The sequence below is a fragment of the Astatotilapia calliptera genome, chromosome 22 (genome assembly GCF_964374335.1).
Source record: "Astatotilapia calliptera chromosome 22, fAstCal68.1, whole genome shotgun sequence".
Taxonomy (NCBI): domain Eukaryota; kingdom Metazoa; phylum Chordata; class Actinopteri; order Cichliformes; family Cichlidae; genus Astatotilapia; species Astatotilapia calliptera.
Genome location: NC_137442.1, coordinates 12826551 through 12851387, shown reverse-complemented (window position 1 = coordinate 12851387; position 24837 = coordinate 12826551). Strand labels below are relative to the sequence as shown.

The 24837-nt window shown below is 40.2% G+C and overlaps 1 protein-coding gene across 3 annotated transcripts in view; it reads left to right on the top strand.

The window, feature by feature from the left end:
* Positions 1-24837, top strand: part of rbms3 (RNA binding motif, single stranded interacting protein) — a 291822-nt gene that overhangs the window by 49836 nt on the left and 217149 nt on the right. For all 3 annotated transcript variants that reach the window (XM_080296737.1, XM_080296736.1, XM_026155390.2), the window contains exon 3: positions 21820-22056. In XM_080296737.1, coding sequence (XP_080152863.1) covers positions 21820-22056 — 237 coding nt within the window. The remainder of the gene's footprint in view (positions 1-21819; positions 22057-24837) is intronic.

The window sequence follows — 24837 nt, the reverse complement described above, 5'->3', positions numbered from 1 at the left end:
TTTGTTCACTAAAACTGAGTTTAATGGAAAAAAAAGTCGTAATTACAATATTTGCATGACAATATAGAGATAATCATTTTTGACATACTTGTTTGTCCCTAGTCTGCATTGTCGTCAACATGGGATGTTGTCAGATTGTTTACTCCTGAAGAAATAACTGACAACCTCAATACCCCAATCTGCCTCTCAGGTCTTTAGACATGCAGAGTATTGGATGGGCCATTGAATAGAGCCAATAGTCTTTTAGAGGCCTATGGGAGGAAACAGGAGCACATTAAAAGTGCTGATGAATCCAATCAGGCTGTTTGCAGGCATCCAACACAGATATGCCGGTGCACTAAGCAGTGGTACTCAGGGGCTTAATTAGAAGGATGCTCGTGTATTGTTTGTTTTCAGGCATTAGTAAAGTCTGTGTGTCCTGATAATGGAATTGGCTGGGAAATGGAATCGTTTGGCCCTGCCTTCATGCTGCTAGGCCTGATACTGCTTGTCAACACCATTGTTTCCCAACCCTCCTGTGGAGCCCCTATCGATGTCAGTGAAGGAAGACTGCTCTGCAGCAGCCAGCCAACCCCTCAGCTGGAGAACTCAGATTTGCCTGTTAGCTAACAAGACCCTCCATGCTGGAGAGTCTTTTATATCAGAATCTACCTCTAATTAGCAGCTACAGTTCTCCCCTCCAGCCTGACACCTCAGATCATGCCTGTCATTGCATGTGTGCAGGGTGTTTTATTTAGCTCTTCAACACTATGCTGGAGTGCATCACACTATGTCTTCATACTTTGACTTTGTGACCTTCTACTCCACCCAAAAGCTGATGTGTGAAAAGCTAAAGAACTCAGCAGGTAGTTTGACTAGTGTCTTAAATGAAGGGTTGTAAATATGAGGGTGTAAATCTGAGACGTTACATTAATGAATGTGCAAAAAAATGTAATATGAATTATAGATTTTCATTTTGGTAATTATAATAAATATTTCATTGATATTTTATTCATGTCGCCTTTTATGTGTTTATTCCATCAACTTGAGTAGGGATTTTTACATTTTTGTGGGCCATGGAAATCTTGGTGGCTGTGGCTCAAGCAGTAGTGCATGTCAACTGTTTAGAAAGTCGTTTGTTTAATTCCCAATTTCTTGAACAAGGAACTGGACGCCGAGTTGCCCCTGATGCATCCGTCTAAGTATGTGTTTGTGTATGTTAGGTTAAAAGTGCATGAAAAAGCCACTTGTGTGAATGGGTGAATGAGGCTGGCAAATAAGAAAGTGCTTTGAGTACTCAGCTAAAGTAGAAAAGCACTGTATCTCTTACAGAGATGAAAGCTTTCAATCAACCCCTCAAAATCCTAGCACTGGTTTACCAGGCTTGGTCTTTGCATTGCTTGATTATGTGGCCTGATGTAGTTTTTAGGCTCACGTGAGCATTTTTTTAAAATGCAAACCTAATAAACTAATGTATGCAGAAGCACAGAAGAACGAGTGGTTCTTAAATTTCAGTTGCAATTTAATGACATGATATTAGCAAACGTTAACAAATGTGGAAGGGAGTCATCAGAACACACAATTGTTTGCAAATGGTCCCTTTCTGTATATACTTAGTTTAACAACACAGCACAATTTTATAATTTATAGTAGATTATTTTGAGTTGTGGTTTGTGGATTTGTGGGGATTCCTGTAACCCACTTTGAGAAACCACTATCGTCTGTGTAGTTATACAAGGAACTTCTCAAATGGCCCTTATTTGGTCTTGCCCCCTAAGTATCTATGGATGTGTGTTAATGTTAATATCAAGTTAAAAGTTTGTTATCTGTTTGGCACATACAGTTTTTATTTTTGTTGTGTCATGTACTTTGGGATAAAAAGATATTTGTAACCATTTCCTTTTGTCTTGGGCTACTTTTCCTGTAATATCTGCTGACATGACAGTGGCTGCTCATAGTAGATTAGTTAGAACATCAACCAGCCAAGCTGCCCACTTGATTTGGAAAAAGGAAGCTTAGGAATTCTTTCTGTGGGTGAGGCAGGAATTCAATCAGTCATACTATGGGGCTAGGAAACTGGGCATCCGATACAGTTATGCTTGAGCACTTTTCAATTTGGGCTTGGACTGCTCCAGCCTCTGGCCTGTAGCATATCGTTAATGAAAGTCACATTAGGCATCCCTGTCATGCTAGTCACTAAGGAGTAGGTTTTATAGCTGAATAGGAGGCAAATGTTTCTAGTTGTATTATATACATCCACCCTACTGTTTGATGGATACCTGCGCTTTCTATCATTAGATAATGTGCCCCAACTATTCTGGAAATCCCAACTGCCTGCTGCTTAAGAATCACATACGATTCTAAAAATAATCATCCACCTTGTTTTAGTGGGCTTTCAATTTGCTCTTGATCATTTATTTATCTGCCATTTCTCTAATCAAACCTTCTGCCCTTTTCTGTGTCCTTTCCCTGGCCCAACCCTTTTGCTATTCATGAGTTTCATGCTTCTGCCTTCTTGCTTAAGCACTTGCAGTGTAGAGGTCATGGGTTCCTATATTTATGCAGGGAGGATTAGATGGATGTCTTGGATTGTCTCACAGTGTGACCTCAACCTTTACCTGCGTGCCTAATACAGTTATTGCCTGGTCTTGCGGAGCTTCAGTCCTAAATAGGGGCTCCAAAAAAAAAGGCCATTTGTGACTTTGTTTTGCTTTGACAAAGGAATTTTTTGTCATGTTTGGGTAAAAACATTTATAGAACTTTTATGGTGTACATTCTTTTTGTTTTGTCCCCAGACTTTCAAAGTCCATAGCAAGAAAGTCGCTGTTGACCTGTTCAAAGCCGATTCCAAAAACAAACTGAATTTAGCTCATTTTGTTCGACCTGAAGTCTTCCCTACAAATGGCTTCTTGACATCCACCTTTTCAATAAGACCATTTCGGATGAGGCTTTAGTGAACAGTAGCTGGATCTACTGCGGTGCAGATGCATCTCTTATGTTCTGTATCAGGTCTTTGCTGGAATTTTTTCCTGTTTATTGAGGACATGGTTTAAATCTGCTGTATATACTTTTTAAGCTTGTCGCTTCTTTTTTCCTCTACTTGATAGAGGTGGGAATCACCATATATCCCACGATACGATATTATCACGATACTTAACGCACGATACGATATTATTGCAATTTTCTAAAAATATTTTGCGATATTCAGATTCTGTACATAAAGGTAAACTTTATCAATATTCATTTTATCTAATAACAAAGTCTCACACTCATTCTTTCTCTCATTTCAGTCAGTTTTATTGTTGACAAACTGAACGGTTTGTATTACAGTCTAGTCCAACTTAACTGAATGCAACCATCTGGTACAATTATAGCTATTCTGAACTATGCAATTTATGAAAACTATGCAGCCCATTCAGCAACTGAAGAATTTGAATGTAAATTAAAACAAAATATAATTTTACATTAAATAAAAAAGTTTTAAACTTAATTAAAATAAAACATGTCTTAAATTAAAAGAAGTAAACTGTCATGTTCATTGCTGCCAAAAAACAAGTTAAACACATTTGGACAGTGAAGGAATGTCAGGATTCTTGCTCAGAAAAAGGATCAACATGCTCTGAAGTCAGAGCACAAAAACCTTTTTTGTAACAAAATATCGATTTCTGCTGTCCCTGTATCGATACATTATTAGCAAACAAAATATCACGATACTACACAGTAGCGATTTTTTTCCCCCACCCCTACTACTTGACTGGTTTCCTGTTTTTGAGTAATAGTTTCTTGGGAATCATCTTGTAATGCAAAAATATAATTTTATTCCTGCAAAACTGTCCTTTTCATAGATTCATCTAAATAAATGGGAACAAATTATATTTTTATGATAATCTGCTAGTAACATAGTGTCTAAACTATGTCCAGAGTAAAACTTTGAAAGACCTTCAGAAAGCCTGGAGAACTGTTTCTCAAGCTTAAAATTTGCAAGAGTGGTTTAGGGCTTTTGCACAGCACTGCCTAATCAAACACATTCTCTCTGTATTCATGTAACATGTCTGTTCAATGTAGGTGTTTTTTTGATGTGTCATGTCAGTTTCTTTTGACATGTTGACAGCAAAAGTCCTGTTTTTGGATTTCACTTTAGGGGCCCCGTGTTTTCCTGGCTCTTCGCTTGACTTTGTTGTCTATATCATGTCACTTCTCTTAACCAGTGGCTCCATTTTGAAACCCCAACTGTCAAAACGTTTCATACTCATTCATCTGCCTGGAGGACAGGATGCACAAAAGCAGGACTGAGTGACCACTGTGGTTAGATTTGGATGATAAGGTGAGATGGAAAAAAGCTTTGCTGCAGCACATGGAGGCCCACACGTGAATGTCAACATATACTGGCTAAATATGTGTAATATGAATAGTTAAAAGTCATATTTGAGCAGCAGCTTAATCCACTATTTAACAGCTTAATAAAACAGGGTGGAAATTGTGACGCTCCATCTGCGTTTGCCTGCATGGCCTCACTCAGCCACAGAGAACACAAACTGCAGTCAAAGGATTTGTGTTGTGCAGTGCAGTGAAACGCATCTTGCCCGTGAAAACTTTGACCACGAAACATAAACCAAAAGCTCAAATGATAGTTTCATTAGATCCTATGAACTGAAGGAAGACTTGTGGTGTGGATTCGGAAGCTATTGCTGTTTTTCTAACTGAATTACAGAGATTGATGGCTCCGACTAGCATAAATCATGAAGTTTCTTAAGCTGACTCAGTGGTCTCAGGCGCACCCTCCCTGCTGTTTTGTGATTTATTGTTAGTTTGGCCATTTGCTGAATGTTGGTGAATACTTCAGTGTGCACCAAATCATTTGGCCCCTGAGAAATGACGACAGGAGCAGAAAGTAATGTTCATTAGTTGACAGATCATTCTTTTCCACACTGTGCATGACATGATGTCCACTTAAAGGCAAATTCCAGTATTTCTAAGCCGGATCTTACTTTATCATTTTTTGTAGTTTACATTATTAATAGGGACAAAAATGTTTGATATCAGTCAACTATTGAGTGACAGTGCTACAACTGGCAACTGTGAAACAGCTGTGAAGTAATTCCACCGGGTAACTGCCTGCGTCAAGTGCTTGTTTTTACCACTGACGGGCTTAAATTGGTGTTCTAAGTGTCTGTGATTGTTTTTGATGTTATACTGACATGCATTTGCACGTGCTGATGCTACATATCAGCAGATATGTAGCAGATCGGTCCTCATTTAAACAGAATTTCTTTTCAGATAATGTTCTTGTTGTATTTTCAAAAAAAGAGTATAACTTTGGACAGAAAACAAAGTTGGAAAAAATAACCAGAAAGGTTTTTGAAGGATCTTAATGTGAGGCTTTGAAATATGTATCTGCCACCCTATGGCTAAATACAGAAGTATTGTTTGGTTGCAGTTTTTCTCAAATGCTAAAAGACATTTCACAAACGCTTCCACCATGTTCCCCAATGTCTAAACACAACACCCTTTTCTAAAGCTACATAAACACAACCACACCTTCCCACTGCAAAATGCAAACTTTCACACCAAAAGAGCAGCTCGAAGCTTTCAAAAATGTAAACACTATACACATCATTACACACTACAGCAAAACAATTGAAAACACAATGCCCAATTTGTGAGAAGGTTCTTTGTTTCATAACTGCCAATGCATATTTTTAGAAACCATACAGTAACGGATCGTCGTAGATCTCTGCAGAGGATTAGGCATTTAGATTTGTTTCATACGAAGAGTATGAATCTATACAAAATCCTGCATGTACGTACACTACTGTAACACAACTCGATGCAAAAACAGAATCTATTGCGCACAACAGTACTCCTGAAACAATGATCAGGGTGTGAAGTTTTTTTTATTTACGTTATTCACACCACACACACACCACAATCACTGTCGCTGAGCTGCATCGGGTCACATCACCTCATCCACATCGCAGGCTATATTGTCTCTTGTCAGGCACCGCGGGAAAAACGCCCTGTAACGGCGAATCCATCCTTGGTAGGCCTCCGCTGGGATGTCAACACAGTCCAGCTCCATTGCCCTTAGGAGGTTCTCTCTTGTGTATGGTTGTCTGTCATAAACCTTCCATCTCCACGATGAGAAGAACTCCTCTATAGGGTTCGGGAAAGGGGAGTAGGGTGGCAGACAGACGTTTAAAAAGTGGTCACTGTTAGTGGTGAACCACTCTCTGATTTGGTTTGTTCTGTGGAAGCGGACATTGTCCCAAATGATCACATAAATGTGATGTGCGGGCCCAGGATGGTGTTGTTGGCGGTCCAGGGGGATGTCTTTTAGCTCCTCTAGGAAGGTGAGGAGACGTTGGGTGTTGTAAGACCCAAGGACAGCATGCCGGTGGACAAGCCCCTCTGAACCCATGGCCGCACAAAGGGTAATATTAACACACACATACACACACACACACACACCCATTGGCCTGGGACCTCAGTGATGGCTCTTTGGCCAATGATGTTACAGCCTCTTTGCCTTCGTTTCTGCAGGTTGAAGCCAGCCTCATCCAGGAAGAGGTACTCATGAGGTCTGGCCATCGCGTCCAACTGTAATATCCTCTGTGAAAATGTGAAAGGGCACAGGTGTTCAGAACAACAGTCAATCAGGTAGCACAGTATTGTCCAGAAGTAATGTAGGCCACTGAGCAACACAGTATGTCCACTAACTGTACTGTGAACATGGATGTAAACTTACTTGCACATACTCGTAACGTAGGTCTTTGTGTCGCGCAGAGTTGCGCTCAAAGGGAACCCTATAGACCTGTTTCATCCGCGTCTTTTTGCGCCGGAGAACTCGGTCTATTGTGGCCAAGCTGACATCGTCAATGCTCTCAAAGTTGACATTATCGGCAATGACTTTGTCTCTGATCTCCCGGAGTCTGATTAGGTTGTTCCCACGAACCGTATCCACAATGAGGGTTTCTTGTGCTGCTGTAAATATGGCAACCCTCCCACCTCTATGTGGCATTCTTTCAACTCTAAAGAAAGAAACATGTGTTGTCAATTGACATGTGTTACAATACAGTCACAACTGATTTGAAACCAATAGACTACTTTTACAGGTTTGTAAAACTGTATTGTGACAAAGAAAGCAATCGAGTACAATACCCGTTGTGTTGTCTGAATGCCCTGATAATTGTGGCCACGGTGAACCTACTCAGGTGTGGGCGGACTCTTAGTCCTGCTTCAGCCATTGTCATGCCATGGACAATGACATGATCAATGACTGTTGCTTGCATCTCGTCCATAATGATGGTGCGAGGTTGTCTTGCTCTCCCTCCTGGACTTTCTCCTCTTCCTTGTTGGCCTGCTCCTCTTCCTCCTCTCATTTAAACTCCTCTTCTTCGTTGGCCTGCTCCTCTTCTTCCAGGGCCAGCTCTTCTCCCTCCTCTGCATCGAATTCCTCTGACTCTGCCCTCATCCATTGTGTTTGTTTGGACTCTTCAGAATACTGTGCACTCTGAACTTGCTTTTATACATGTGGTCACAGCATTAGCAACAGGTTTCTTCAATTTTGAGTCGTTGTGTGTAATGAATGACGCCAGGTGTGTTCATTGTGTTCAAATATTGCTGACTGTGGCAAGCATGTTGCATCACACGAGCTTTCATTTGAGAATATGAGCAGAGTTCTTTTGCAACTTGTGTTTTAGCAAGGAAAGATGTGTTTAGATTTATGACAACGGAGGATTGTGTTCTGTGAATTGTGTCTTCATGTGACATGTGTTTATGATATTGGTAAATGATGGCTAGATTTAGTAAATGTGTTTAGACAGCTGGTCATTTGGTTTAGAGGACTGGCTTTTGTGTTTTAGCATTTGAGAAAAACTGTAATATAAATACAGCAGCACGGCCAATCGCGTCTACAAATATGATAACAAAAAAAGTACACTTTGAAGGTCGGTCTGCTCGGTACACCACCTGTGCCAGATCGGTGGAAACAAGTGCCTTTATACACCAGAAAATAGACACTACTCATGAATAAAATTGCAATCGTGTCTTAGATGGCACCCCTTGAAACACATTTTTTTCTGAAGTGTTAATATTGGTGTCTGCTACACTGAGAGCCCAGCAGCTGTGGCATACACCATCAGTTGTTAAAAGCTTAACTGAAAGAATAGTGCTAATAAATAGCTGCACACAGGTAGAATGGCAGCTGAGTAGAACCCTTGCCAACAAAAGCACTGCTGCACATTTAAAAAAGATGGATTTTCAGCTAAGGCAGCAGACTTTTCTGGAAATGGTATGTTGTCACTTAACAAAAGGGTAGCACATAATTTCATCATCGCCCTGTTGTCCATAGGTAGTCAAAGTTTATTCATAGGTGAGCAGCTTTCTTCAACTCTAACTTTTAAGCTGTTTTCTGAAAGAAGTAGTCCTGGTTCAAAAAAAGACTGAAATTTTATTTTAATTAATCAATACCAAAAGGTTATACACTCTCTTCCTGTTACAAGGGAGTTTTCCTTCCCACCGTCTCTAAGTGCTTGCTTATAGAGGGTTGTCTCATTATTATTTGTTGTAGTGTCTTCACCTCACAGTGTAAAACACCCCGAGACAGCTGTTGTTGTGATTCGTTTTCTGAATTGAACTGTTTACTAAATAAAATTAGTGCATAACTGAATTAGCCCCACATATTTTTACTGAAGGAACCATCTTTAAACTAATCTGTTGGTTCTTAATAAGTATATCTGGTAAACCATGGTGCTCTGTCACTGGTGTTTGAATCAGGCTAAAAAATGCAGCCTATACATTATTTTTTGGCTGCTTTAATGTTTGTCCCTTGACTGCTTGCCTCCCATTTATCCTCTCGTGCCCTGTGATTATTGTGATATGCTTAGCATCCTGTCATTTGCTGTTCCAGAGGAGCATGTTCTCATGTGCTTGCGGCAGGACACAAGAAGACAATCGGTACAGAGGTCTGTCACTAAGCAGAACACATTCTCGTTGCACTCCACAGCTGCAGAGCAAGAACATGAGTGCTCGCAGTTTATTAACTTAGTTAATTACTGAATGCACAGTTCAAGTGCCTTAGCTTTGTGTACTTTGTGCTTTTAACTGTTAATTTGGATAGACAGCTATGCGGTTTTAAAGGCTGTTTTTAATCTGAAGATCAAATTTATAGCTCTTGTTTTTATCAAGCTAATGAAGAAATTCCTACCAACAAGTTTAAACAGCTAATCTCATTCTTTCCTATGAAGACAGGCAGGAGGAAACGTTTTTCTCTTGCCTACCAACGGGGTATTCCCGGAGAAAAGAAAACACGTTGTCTGACAGGTCGTGGTACAATCATATCACAGCACCGACCTTTCAAAACAGTGACAGTATAGCTGTCTAGCTTTCTCAGGGGGCCAAGAGCCACTGTTCTGACATGTCCCTGAGTCAGCGGTCTAGAGAGAAGCTGGAATGTGGTCATGACTGTACATGTGTACCCTGTGATGCTCGACTGGGGTACAGAGTGGCAGGATCACTCTGTTTTATACTAGAGTCTTCCTTAAGTTGAATGAGGGAGATAGAGAGATATTGCAGCAGTAGATGGAGCATGAGATGCGATGTGGAATTCTCCACTCTTACAGTACATGCTGTAATATATTAAAAAGGACAATCTAAACACTTCTAATTGAAAACAATGCATTATCCACCTTTATTTACTATATTTTTGGAAAATACTCATAGGTAAAAAAAAAGTGGCCCATCTTTTTCATTTCTTTAAACCTTAGGATCACCCACTTTTTTTCTTACCCAAGGCATATGCTTGCAAGTGGATAAATGTGGTTTATGATGGTTCCCTTTGCTGAGAACAAACCTAGGCAAATAGGAGGAGAGTGATTATAAAAGCCTGATCTGATTCTTAACTGAAGAAGACATTTTGTCTCCTTTATGTGGCACACACAGTAATTGTCTGCTCTTTAGTGGAAATCAAAACAAAGCCCAAGGTTTAATAACGATCTGTGTTCATAACAGCCTCTCACAGCAGTACATCCTCAGCGTTTCAGCAAAGTCATATTGCACAAGGCGGACTCATATGGGAAACTTTCACAAAACTGTGTGCTCGTCTCTGAACTATACAGTTTTCATCTGAGTGGGGAGGGAAGACTTTATTGAATTTAAAGAAAAATGATAACATCATGTGGAGACAGTGTGCAGAGAAAATAGACTTTTATCAAGAACTGTTGTTATTGGAGGGCTGCAGTGTTCGCTGACTTAGTTGCAACTTGGTTTGTTTTCTTGTGCTCTTGTCTTAATTCTTCATTTCCAGCCACCCTAGGGATATGACGAAAACAACAAAACAAAAATAGATTTCAAGCATGAAAGAAGAGGAGATTAACAGTACAGGGGAGAATGGTGTTTTATGTCTTCTGACCTTGACCCTTTCTGCAGGTCTGCATGACTGTGTTTTCATTTATGTGAGAGGTTTGTGCTGTGCGCCCAGCAGCTTGTGGTCTTTTAAAGCAGAGTATGGCAAATGCTCTTTGCTTGATATACGCAAAAAATCTATGCATTTTTGCAGTTTTTCAACCCACCAAAGTCAAAAGTTTGTACCTGCACGGTACATTCTGTAATCGCTGACAGATGTGTATGTTTGAGGGTGGTATCATGTTTCCTTGAGGTGGAAGGGGTACAGGCCTAGAAATAGCAGCAGCAGTAGGCAGCTGGGGCCCGTGTCATCATGAGAGGTGCTGCAGCAACCAAGGCCCATCTGGAGGGAACACAGAGCCAAGGACACTGCAGAAGAAGGGGGAGGAGAAGCAAAGATATGATGCAAGGCCCCTATCATTGCCCTTCTCACTGGATATTTGGAAAAGCAAAGACTTTCTGTCTTTAGGTTTCTGTCTTCTTTTGTACTTTCTCTTTCTGTCTGTTAGTTTTTCTCTTTCTGACTTTTTTCTTACTTTCTCTTTCTGTTTGTCACTTTTTTTTCTTTCTTTTTGTTTCTTTTTTCACTTTTTCTTTTCTCTTTTGAATTTAATTTTATTTATATAGCACCAAATCACAACAGTAGTCAGCTCAAGGCACCTTATTGCAGGATAAAGACCCTAAAATAACCTTTGTCTCCTTTTCTTCCTTTCTCTTTCTTTTTTCTATATATATGTTTCTCTCTGTCTTTCTCCCTCAGTAAGTCTTTCTTTCTGAGAGACTTAATCCCTGACAGAAATGGAAGACTTTACGTCACCTCAAAGCCATGCTCGTCACCTCTCATCTTACGCGCCCCCCGCCCCCTCCTCTTCCCATCTTCTCACATTGGCCTGCTGGGACAGTGTCAGTGACAGAAGCACAGCCAAACCTAAGTGCTGCGCTGTCTCACCATGAGCAAAGCTGTGCAGACATGAGTACTACCACCACACATTCTGTTGTCCTTTTATCTAACTTACATGTAGGAATGTACAATAGAGATTACAGGAAGAGCTGGTAACAAATCTTTTTTATCTGTCTTGACATTTTTGTGAAATGAGCCATGTTTATACATCAATGCATTTCAGAAATTTACCTCACACTTTGTTGCCTCATCTGGTATTTACTTTGGTAAAATTAAAGAATGGGCAAAAGCACAATAAGGCTTTTTGCTCATCCATTTGTCAATACTAAGATGTTGCTATTTATTTACTGAAAATGTCAAAAGTAAAGTAGATAAGAGTTTTATATCCGCTTTATTACCCAAAGCAATATGTACTTGTATATATCTTTTGCAGCTAACAGAACTTTTCAATAAGAAGACTGTGTAACGAGAAGAATAGCTTTGACAGTTTCAGTAACCATAAATCAAATGGTAAAACAAATCCAAGTGCTTGTTATAGATTTAGTGTCAATTATATTCGTCTGCCCCTCGCCCCAGATTACTTTGACCATACAGACCTGTGCTCACTTAGTGATCATGTGTGGCTATTTCTGCTTTGTGTAGGTGTTGTTTTAATGGCGCACAGCACTATACAGAGCTGGGAATTTAGTGTACTGGACTCACAGGCTTCAGGCAATCAGGGGCATCCATCATCCCCGCAGTTTATAGTGTGACAGAAGGAGAGAGAGAGAGAGTTGACCACGTAGAGAGAGTTAGAAATACACACAGAGGGAAAAAAGAGAGAGGGAGAGAGACAAAAGGAGACATTGACAGAGCGACATAAACAGACAAAGTGACGGAGCCAGAGAAGTGGGTGTATAAAAAGCATACATAAAAAGAGGGGTAAAATGTCAGTGTAAAAGCATTTGTCTGGAGGTGTGATTCACTCAGACACAGCTCGGCTTCCCCAGTGGGTAAACAGCTGTAATCATAGTTCAGCAGCAGACATTAACAGCCTGTCTCTATACTGCTGTTAACGTGTTGAAGTACTGTGCATTCATCCTGGATTCCTGTAATTCAGAACTCAAGTGCAGCGCCTGCTGTCACAGACATAATAGTATCAGAAACAGGCGAAGCTACAGTCAGGAGTTTTTAATATATATATATATATATATATATATATATATTAGGGGTGCAACGATACACAAAATTCACGGTTCGGTTCGGTTCGATACTTTGGTGTCACGGTTCGATATTTTTTCGATACAAAAAAAATGTTCATGCCTTTTTAATTTGTCATTTATTAAAATTATAAATATATATTTTAACTCAAAAGTACAGTTTTTAAATTTAACCCTAACCCTTGTGCGCGTTTTTTATTTTGACAGCGAATGCGCACCTGCGGACCACTTATGTGCAGCCCTGGTTATTTAGCTCGTCATATTGCAGCCACAGAAATTCTTTTGTCCATGAAACCATGAAGCTGCACTTTCTTTTTGCCTTATAGTCTGATTTGTCATAACTTCTCCGTTTTGTGGTAAGCTTTTCTTTGGCTGTCACTTCTTCACCCTGACCTGTCTTATTTGGCTCAGCAGAACTAAAATATATATACTGCTGCTTTTACACGCGCACTCACATAAGCTCAGCGATTCTCTGCGCGATCAACCTCTCACATGTTTAAGCTTGCTGCGGGAGATTTCACTTGTCATGTTTGCATATAAGCTAACGATTAATAAGACGATGTCAGAGGAATTGGTGCGCAAATTATCATCACTCACAGATCAGTGCTGTCGCTCTCTATACACAGTTCGCACGATTGCAAAGTGAAAGCAAAAAAACAAGCGCAAATTCAAACGTGATTTCAATATGTCACATATTGACAGTGGCTCACCGATGCCAATGACATAATTACCCAGCTACATTTCTGAAAGAATGCAAAAGCATTGACATATATTTTTCCTTCCTACAATAGCCCAACGGGCAGGGAAGAGATAGATTTTGGTAGCCCGACTGAAAAAATCGCTAGCTCCGGGACGTCGGGCTAGCGATATTGCAAGCCCTGTATCTGATTGAGGAATCACTCATCTTTGGAAAAGAGAGTTTATTACAGAGAAATGTCTCTTTCCAAAATAAAAGCTATACTATCCGCTTCTTCTGGGCTATATTCTCAGCAGCATAAGGAGAATCATGTGCTAACAGCTGTCTAAATGACTCGGCTAAAGTTAGTAGCATGCTTGTTGTTTTTGTCTTTGCACTAGGATGATGTCGGCGTAAATGTGCAGTCATATTCGTTGTGTTCCCACTAGTGCTTTCAGGTTAATCTCGTTGAAATGACCTTAACGCCACAACACGGCAAATCTCCGTTAACGAGCTACCGCCGATCGCCCCGTGCATGGGGCTAGACGGCCAACACGTTAACGAGCTAACTGCGCTAACACACTAGTTCCCACCCATGTAATTGAGCATTGCATGGCACATCCAACATACTGTTTTACTTTAGTCCATGACTCGCTTACCTTCAGGGTCATACGTCACATGAAAACCAAAATAATTCCAAACGCCAGATCTGAATGAGGGTGGGGGAGGTGCCCTGCACTCTTCCTTCTGACGATGCTGTCTGTGTGGAGCGCTCAGTGGATCTGCGCTCGACAGTGCAGCCTAGGCGGAGTAGTCGAACGCAGATTCACTGAGCGCTCCACACAGACAGCATCGTCAGAAGGAAAGTTGATAAAATAAATTACAAATGTTGTATTGTTCGATACATATGCGTACCGAACCGAAAGCACTGTATCGAACGGTTCAATATCGATACGAATATCGTTGCACCCCTAATATATATATATATATATATATATATATATATATATATATATATATATATATATATGTATATGTGTGTATATGTATATGTGTATATGTATATGTGTATATGTATATGTGTATATATGTATATGTATGTATATATGTATATGTATGTATATATGTATATGTATGTATATATGTATATGTATGTATGTATATGTATGTATGTATATATGTATGTATGTATATATGTATATATATATGTATATATATGTATGTATATATATATATGTATATATATGTATATGTATATATATGTATATATATATGTATATATATATGTATATGTGTGTATGTGTATGTATATGTGTATATGTGTATATGTGTATATATATGTGTGTATATTAATCTGATTTAATATCATCGTTATGACTCCACAGAGTAGAGTGACATACCTGTGAGATCAAAGCATGCATATGAGATGTTAAATCACCATGAGAAGTTACGTTTTTGCCTTTGATAATGATGACTTGCAAAAAAGAGGAGTGCAGGTTTTGCATGGCTTCAACCTGATCCCAATAATGAGACCACCCTTCGTCCAAATTGATTTAAAGTAAGGACTGCAATGCACCCAAACTCCACCAAGTTTCAAGTAGATCCCATGTCATCATTTGAAAACAAAAAACAGACATACTTATTTACTTAAACAGATTTATGGCGATATGCATGGAATCGTGGGTATTGCAGCAATGAGAATTTCCATAAATGTTGTTATGCCTGTTGTCTATTTATTTTTTATGCTCTCAGTAACTCCTGTAACGGTTTAACCCCAAAGAATAATAGGAAAAGAGAGCACAGCAGACAAATACTAATAAATTTGTCACTGGTAGCAGCCCTTGGGAACAGCATTTCCCTAATCTGACACCCCAGGGGAGAATTTTGGTAGGTGTTAATAAATCAGTTTTGTGATGTGTAAATAATTGTTGGCTTTATACACAAAGAACAAAATTAGGGAGAGATCATTATTTCAAAAATGTAACTTACGTTGATAATGCAAAATGAAATGGTTTCCCATGGTACGACATCCATCTATCCTTCTACCCCACACATACTTTGTTGTCCTATGCAATATATAATAAATTCTTTGTACCCTTTTGTTGATTTAACACACATGTATATCATTTTTGGAGCACTTGGTGAAACGGCTAATGCTAAAGATTTTTTTTCTGGCAGTTCACCACACAATCAGTCCTGATGGTGAGTATTCTTGGATTCACTGAAATGTAAGAGAAACTGATTTAGATGCAAACCCAGTTATGATTAAAATTATTTGAAGATGAATGAGGTTACTTACAAGTACGTGAAAATCTCCACATAGATTGCTACTCTGCTTCAGTCTACAACAGCGTGAAGCAGAAAAATTGCTGAAAAAGAGCAGCAAACGCCTTCATTGATTATTGATTGAAAATCTGAATCAAACTGACGAATTGGCTAATGTGATGAACTGTCGAATCCATCCTTCCCTAGCCCTGTATTAGGTTTTCTACCCTCCCTGAAGTACCCCTGTGTAAATGTTTATCTAGCCTCTCCGTGGAGGAGGTGAACGCTTCTTGTAGCTGGTCCCAGAATAGTGGGAGTTCAAGGGAAGGCGGCAGGAAAAGGAGTACTGTGTACTTTGGGTATCAGTTTTCATGGTGAAGGTTTTATCAAAATCAGAATTCTTCAGTTTAGGCTAACAGTAATGTAACTTGGCATGATCAACTCCCATTTGCTTCCCATAGGAGGTCAAGATGCAAATTTAGGGCTCTACATCCGCTTCACAGCGGCAGCTGCCTTTAAGTTCATCAGAGCAAAAACATGTGAGAGGCCAAGGAAAATATTTGGTGAGACGTGGAACAGACACAGAATGTTGTGAGGTTTGCTTTGAGCTACAAGCGCAGAAAGGTCATATTATTGTTCATCAAAGATTCTTCGGTAAATAAAGACTCATTCAATAAATATCTTTGCTTCTGGCATCTATCCTCTTTTTTTGTTGTTTTTTTTGTCTGTCTCTGTGACCCCCTTTGCACCTCTATTCCCTTCTTTCAGCCAAAGCAAAAGACTATATTTGGTATGAAAACAGGTTAGGAGTCCACTTTGAGCTTGAATACACAAACCTGGTGTCAAACCACCCAATAGCTTGAAATAATATTGCAGCAGGAAGTGTACGCTGTGAATCCAGTTCATCTCCTGAGATTAGAGCAAAGTCTCTTAACAGGTAGGGTCACAGCAGTTTGTTTGGGGACTCCAGTCAATAAAGATTTTGCAGCCGCGGTGAGGTCAGTGCAGAAATGTTCACAGTATACACCACACTCCAAAGGTTGTAATGCTTGTATAAGTGGCTGTCAGCCATCACAAGTATAATGTCACACTCTGACCCTGTTGCCTTGGTTACCACCTACCGCGTGGCCCTCCAGACTTTCATCAGAAGTGTTTTCTTAAAGCGTTGATAGAATAAGCGGAAAGAGAGAGAGAAGCAGAGACAGAGTTTTGTTCTTGCCAGTCCTTTTTGCCCCAGTTCAAGTGATTGTGGAGGCCACAGGGGTAACTTCTCACTTGCTTTTCAACTGAGAGCAGCCTGAAACCTGTCAGACGTGTCCCACGTGCCAAAATCTACACATGCCCTGCCACCGCGTTGCCTTGGTTACGATTGAACTCGGTCCGCAAGTACTGGAGAATGAATGATAGCGAGTGAGCAGGGCTTCCATTTGTGATCTTACTAGGCGGAACTCCTGCATTTTACCAGGAGTGACACTCAAAACCTGCATGTTTGGCAGCAGGAAGCTGACTTGTGTTAAGGGATGAGGACTGGCAAAGGAGATGGACTTGTACAGAAGAGGCCATTTCACGCAACACAGCTTCCAGGAAGTCAGTCATCAGAGATGCCAAAGGAAAGCTGCATCTCTTTCATAGCTGGCCAAACAGAGCAAGCATGCGTGGAGGACCCTCTTGAAAACAATGTCCCCTAACTGATGCCATCTGGGGTGACTTTCATTGTCACAGAGCCTCTCATTTTTAATTCATTTTCCAATTTCAAAAAATGCTTTGGCACTCGGATGTGTAACCGTTTGTCATGTTTTGGAGACGTAATTTTTGCTCGTTTAATCCCTTTTTAAGCACATAGCAGTTTTGTGCCAGTGGTCATTCGTCATTCTGCGTGGGCCTCATGTAAAATGGCAATATGGAGGTGACATGAGAAAAACACGCCTTTATGGCAATACTCCAGGCTTTTTCGAAAACAAGCACAGAGCCAAGATAAAGCACAGATAAAGCACAACAGGAAACCAGCACATTTGAAACTGTGTTGTGGGAAATCCACATTTCTGCCTGCATTACCAAGCATTAGCAATGGGGCATAATGCCCTCTGGATGAACAGATAATCACAGCGCAGTGTTATTTAATGTGTACAGTAAGAAGAGTAGGCAATGAGACAATATTATTTCTCCAAATTTGGTATTACACCTTGAGCTAAAGGTTATGATCAAATTTAAGGAAACTCGTAAGGGGGGGAAAAAGCAGTGTTTTGCCTCAGGGTCTTAGATTCATCTTATAAGAAAGTCTGTACACACCATATTTTTGTAAAACTTTATTTACTACAAAAGCCATGTGATGTCTTGGTAATAGGACACTGATTACTTCCTCAACAACTTCCCCTTTATTCTTTCTTCTGTTGTGACATAGATTTGGAAATATTTCCAGTATACAAGGAGTCGCTCTGTATGACCGTCCTTAGAGTGGACGTTTCATAATAGTCGTAGGTCACAGAGGGTTGATTCCAGAGGAAACAATGTCTGTCTTTCTTCTTTTTAGTTCACGAGTTATAAAATAGGCTAAAATAAAATGCTGCTTCCTTCTCCAATACTTAGAGTGGCCATTACAACCAAAACCAGGTTAGATTTATGTATTTCTTATACTGGAGTACATTTTTCAATTTAAGTACACACTCTGTGCATTTTATTTTCATTAGAGCTAGCAACATTTTTCTAAACTATACTGCAGCCTTTGTGTTGCATCAGGTTTGTGTTCTAAGATGACAGAAGTTGCTCCTGGTACGGTCTTCTGCTAAGAAGAGATGCTCTTCTGCATACCTCAGTTGTAACGAGTGTGTTATTTTTGCCTTCTTATCAGCTCAAAGCAGTCTGGCCATTCTTCTCTAACCTCTAGCATCACGAGGCATTTTCATTTAGAGAACTGACGCTTGGACACTGGATGTTTTCTCTTATTTGGTTCGTTCTCTGTAAACCCTGCAGATGGTTGTGTGGAAAAATCCCAGTAGATCAGCATTTTCTGAAATAGTCAGATCAGCCTGTCTTGCATGAATAACCATGGCACATTCAAATTCACTTAAATCACCTTTCTTCTTAATTCCGATGCTCATTTTGAATTTCGCCAGGTTGTCTTGACTAGTGTTCACATGTCTAAATACACTTGAATACTGCCATGTGATAGGCTAATTGGGTAACTGTGTTAATGAGCTGTTGAAAATAATTAAGTGGCTGGTGAGTATAATTTATTTAATGACAACTGAGCTGAGAAAGTAAAAATAGAAAATTAAAATGAAATTAATAAGAAAAGCTACTCTTTTTGTGCCAACTGAGTTAAATAGCGGTTTTCCCATAACACCTAACAGTATTACACATTAAATAAAGACAGACAAGAGAGAGAAGAGTTCTGTAATTCAAAAAGGTCTGTCCCCTGATGCATCTAACCATGCCCATATCACCAGGAAGAGAGAAGAGAATGGGGAAAATCACTTAACCAGAGAAACATGGACTCAGGAGAGGTGCTGCGCTCTGGTTCTTCTCTACGTTTTAATGGATCCGCAACACTCACTCACTTGTTCACAGCTGAAAGAAAAGCATTATTTTGCATTACTTGAATTTTCAGTAATAAATGGTGCTGATTATTTCCTGGCTTGCTGAAGTAGTTAGTTTTTCTTTTCACTTAAACCATGTCAGTATCTTGCATCAAAAAATAATGCACATCCCTCCATTTGTAGCATGTATTAATGTATTATGATTTAAAGCCTACACGCTGGATGAGACATTAATATGTGGATGTTCTGTGGGGCAGCACCAAGTTACCTCCATTAATAGGTAATTTCAGATGACCTTTTCACAAAGTATGACAAAACAGCATAAAATGTCCCAAGAAAAGCAAACATAGTTAACATTTTAATATTCTCTTCATTTGATCTTTTTCTGAACTTTCTGTAATATCACATTATACAAACAATATGTGTGTGGGGATGAGCTTTTATTGTAAAAAAGTCATATGTTTTGCCCTGTGGACCTTCATAGCTATTAGGTATTTTGCCGAAAAACTGGGTTGAATCATATGCAGCAGCTCCAACATTTTTTACTCCCTAAAACCACCTGTGTTCACATTTAGGTTAAAGCTGTTCAATCACATGATAAGAATATGAATTAGAGCTAGCATTCATAAATAACTGATAAAAATCAATTAATCATATATTTTGTTTTGATGATCCAGCATTGATTACGCAAGTCCTGAGATAGATTTTTACATGACCCTTGTGGAAAGAGACTTATTAAAAGTTGCACACAAAGGCTGACAAGTGTAAATGTATTATAGATGATAGCTGGCTGGAGTAGCTGCCTGCCAGTCTTGACTCTCGTGTGAGTAGTCTCTGTGTGGATCCACTGCAGCTTCCTGCATTATCCTTACTCAGGATGGTTAGATTTACAGTGAAACCATTACAATTGAGTTTCAAAGAAATGCATAAGCTAGCACAAAGAAATGTGTAAGCCAGCAGACAGTATATACACATCTGTTTGCCAAATATGTAAAAGCCTCCTCCTTAAAAGTGGAAAAGTACCTGTAACCAGACACTTTTATAAAATGCTGAAATATGGGCAGACTGTAGCTCTCTGACAAGCCGCTGAAAATCTGTGACATGAATCTCAGTCTGGGGACCAATGCTGTATTCTAGTCAAGAATGTCAGGACCCTTGGATCTCGGGCTCGTGTAAAACACAGCCCTGCCCTATCATATAAAGAGGGAATCATCCAAATCGCCTTTAAATGTATTAAACATGTTTAAAATTCGTTGAAAAAGAGTCTGTAACAGAACATCTCTGCATAGATGCTTTAGTCCTAAATGCCTCCTCATTGCCTGAATGGTCCTCATTCATTAGACCAGCGGAGGTTGTTGCACGACTTGGGGCAGCACTTAAACGCCATGAACTGGCGAATGCTTGTGTTAAAGTAGCGTCTATGGCCACGCAGCTTAATGGACCATACTGGGGGCCGTCCTTCCCCTCTGGCTTTTACAGTAGCAGTATAACATTGTGTTAATGTCTCTATAGCACCCAATAACTTCCATCAGCGAGATCCAGCTCGAAATGCTTATTTGTTGTTGGTACACTATATCCTGCCCACACACACAGTTTCAAATTCTGACCCTGTGACTAAGCCTTTTATTTAAGCCCTGAGAGAAAAGAACATCTCGGTGCGTTTCATATGTTTGTTAAAAGGGGGAGGATGCTTTATTTATTTTTTGTTTTTTGTTTTCCAGCTGTAGTTTCCATTTTTACATGGGTTGAAACCTGGTGATTCAAAATTGTGCTTCGCATATTTCTGTTTTTTCCCAGCGCTTACGGTTTTATGACACCATTGGGCCTCATTTTCCACCATGTAGTGCTGTATAAATGCATCTATTCTGCTTTGAGGGGGGGAACAGATTCCTCCTGTTTTTTATTAACATGAACCCTAAACCTGTCATTGTATGTATTGTATGAATTAGGCTGAACTTTGGCTTACATTTTCCCCCTCCAGTTCTTTAGTGATGAAGAATACAGAACTGGAAAGCTTTCTAAGCACAGCTGCCATCACTCTGCTCCAGTAACCCCTGTGTGGGGTGACCTCTGACCTCAGTGAAAATCCAACAGGGGCTAAAGGGGACTATTAATGTTCACTAGTGATGTACAGCTGTGCTTCATTCAAGGTGGTTTGCTCTGCACACAATTTGCACATGCAAATTAAATTCGTGGCAGATGGTCTTAAGATTGCATCATATTTTAGATGTTTTACGTGAGGGAGTGAACTCTGAATTAGAAGAGTTTGCAGATACCTGCAGTATTTGCCCTAGGTCTTGTTAAAATGCCATGGATCGGCATGTGTGCTCTCTGTGCCCTGTGTGTCCTGTATTTCTTCTGTGCTCCACTGGCCATGACAGCCGAGGTAACCCATCTCAGAGCTGCATAAGCCAGACTGTCAGCAGATTCAGCCCTGTGTTTCCTGGACCCTGTTGATACCCAATACTTAATGGCATACTGGGAAGCTTTGTTGCGAGCCTGTAATCCAAGCATCTTATCAAACCAATCAGCGCTTTTCCAGCAAGAACACATCTCGACCGTGACAGTAGGAAGTTTCACAACATCTGGTGTTGGGTGGGGGCAAGAGGGAGTTGCGTGAAAAGAAAGTGAGAGAACAATCTTGATGTTTTGGCATGAAGTCTTTAGATCGACGCCACATCCTGCTTTTCTTTTGATACAGGTCAGTGAGCGAGCAGTTGGGCAGTCACTGCTCGCCGGCATTTTTGATTGTGATGTTTTGGATGCCAATGTTCATCATTGCACTCGCTTAGTTTCTTTTTTTCTCTCTCACTCTCTATCCAAAACAAACTTCTTTTCTTTCTCTCTGTTGTTTCTATCCAGCCGTCCTTCCAGCCCAGTGCAGCAGTGAGAGGTTTCCACGGCAGTAAGTCAGCAGCCATGGGTCCAAGTCTTGGCTCCAATTGGACCAGTGGTAGCAGTGGTGGTCAAGGGGCCTGGAGCGGGCCTTCTTTCACCCGTGCAAGTCTGCAGCATTATATATCTCACCAACAACAACATGCGCAACACCACCCTCAGTCCACGCACACTAGCTACGCTTACTGCCCAGCGCATACGGCTGTGAGTACAGTAAATTTCCTCTGTGTCTGCACCTCTCTGTCATTTCTAGCTGCTGTGTTGCAATAATTTCTTTGAATACCAAGAATGCTCTTCTTGTCTCTCTCTCGCTTTGGAGTCGATTGGTTGCAGTTACCATCAGGGAAGCTCTTACGCACGCAGCAAATTCTTTCTCCATCTCCTCCTCCCACTCCTTTCTTTGTCTTCCGCTTTAATCTTTGCCTTCTTTTTCTCAAACCCAAGTATATCACTTCCTCTCAAACCTTCCTCCCCTTCCTGCTCTATCTCTTACTTTGACCCTCTCTCTCCTTCTCACTTCTCTGCAACTTAATTTGTTTTTCTTTCATCCATCCTCTGCATCGGCAGTGCAATGAGAGACTAATTGAGGTAGAGACACTTCTGGATGGCTTCCCTTGTCATTATCCTTGGAATTAATTGCTGTTCTGCAATCCGTCTGATTTGACTTTATTTGTGCTATCTGCCTTTCTAATGTAACGTTTGGGGTGTGACTGGAACTAAGGCACAAGCCAAATTGAGGAATTTTATTATCGTCATGTTGCTGTCACAGTCACAGAGCTGGAAACAAAGATTTGGCAGCTTTTTTTCCCCCCTCTCTGTATTTCTTCCTGTAATAAATGTATTTTACAAGGCTTCACACCAAATCTTTCTCTCATTTTCTCTTTTTTCCATTACAACACTCTGGTATTCTCTCATCTTACATATGCACCACGCGAATTCCCTGCTGCCTACTTGCCTGCATGTTGAGACTCCCCTGAAGCGCCTCCGTGTAAAGAAATTGGATTGGATTTAGATATGATAATCATCACTGTACATCAGCTGCCAGATCCAGCATTCCTTTTATGTTATTTCTTACACACTAAAGGACACATTCATACTTTTTAGAAAGGTGGAAAACGGTTGTTCTTTAAGAGCCCTAACTGTTCTTTGTGTGTGTACGCTTCATTTCAATACAGAAGTCCTGCTTTTGCTTGCAGTACAAAATCGTCGCCATCACTAACAAACACCATCTCTGCCGCTGTTGTCAATTAGACCACTTCTGCTACCTGAGGCAAATAAGAGCTCTGTTTTTGGTTCCAGCATTTGCACAATACTGTTGAAGAACAACAGAGAACATTCCACAACAGACATAAATGCTGATTCTGTTATTGTAGATGCGGCGCCGCTCGATCAGTTGTCATAAGTTTTTGGGAGCATTACGGTCCTTTCTTGTCCTGCTGCCACATCCCACCAGAGATATCAGGCACAGTCATCAACATCTGCACACACAGGACCCATGAGTGTCTTAGTTCTTTTTATGCAACAAACAATTTAAAAAAGAGCTATCATAAAGCCACTTTTGTCCTCCTCTGACTGAGCATGGTCATTGTTTTCCTCAGTGGAAAATAGTGCTGATCTTCATGAAGCGTTTCAAAGCTCGATATCCACCCAGGCAACAGCCATCTGTAGGATTAGTGTCCGTATTCCCTTAAAGGGAGGAAGTTATTATCAGCACACTCCATTCTCTGCTGTGTGTAGCCCTATATGTTCTGCATTCACATACAGTGCATGTATATTAGTGATAATTCACTTTGTGGGAGTGAGGAGACTGAAATCTGGGTTTTGCATACAGTAGGTCACCAGAAAGTGTAACATTTTGGCATTGGTAGTGAAATTAACTTTAGATTGGACAGGATTTAAAAACAATAGAAATATTATGTTTTTTGGTTTTGTTGGGGTTTTTTTTATCATTTGGGTGGCTGTTTATCACTTTGTAGACTGAAGAAAAAAGTGTCAATCAATTTCTAATGGGTTGATTTTTTTTTAATTGCATCATTGTTTAAAACCCCACAAATTTTCAAATTTCCGAAAATGCATAGTAATGGCACACATGATTTTATTATTGTTAAAAAACTGAGAAGATAGATTCACAACAGACCGTTTCTTTTTCTTTTTTCTTTTATTCTTCTTCTTTTCCACTCTATTGCTCTGTATGTGTTTTTGTACGATGTTGCTAAGCCATACTTCTCACACTCCACGTCTAACCTGTCTTGGTTGCTGATCACCACAGGATCATCAAACTCCTGCCCTTATCTTGGCCCTCTGCGATCAAACCATCGCAGGTTTAGCTGGCTTTAACTGCCCTGTTTTCATGGGACAGTAGGGATACTTGTTTGCTTTTTGGCAGTTTTCATTTTCTCCCTGCAGAAGGTAATTTCTTCCCTACTATCATGCTTTGGCCTCAACACTTGGCCTCAAGGAAGATTTACAGTGACTAGAGATGGCTAATCCAGACACTTACAGTAAACCAAAGAATGGTTCCAGCTTTTGAGTCTGCTTTGTGTTTTAAGCTTCTCATAGACAACACATACTATATTTATATGGAATTGAAATCCAGTATATCTCGAAGACACTGAAACCGATACCCCTCTGAAAGTTCGTTTCCCCTGTAAATCCGTCAATTTGTTATTGCCCCTCCAAATGCTGTTGTAATTTCAGGCGTATTAGATGCAAAGAATGCCCAACAGAAAGGAAAGAAAACAGAACTGATAGCTTAGCGTGTGTCTGTCCTTCCGGCTAAGAGAGGTGAGTAAATAAAGGGGGGGAAACAGAAAGGCAAGTTAGGATCCAGCAGAGATCAAGAAGCTTTGCCTTCAGTGGGTTTGTAATTACAATGGAAGGAGATACATTTCCACTTTTAATATGGTGAATACCCCTCAGGGAACCACGGGCTGACAAAACACAGTAAAGAAAGTCACGTAGACGTCAGAAGATGTGACTAAAAAG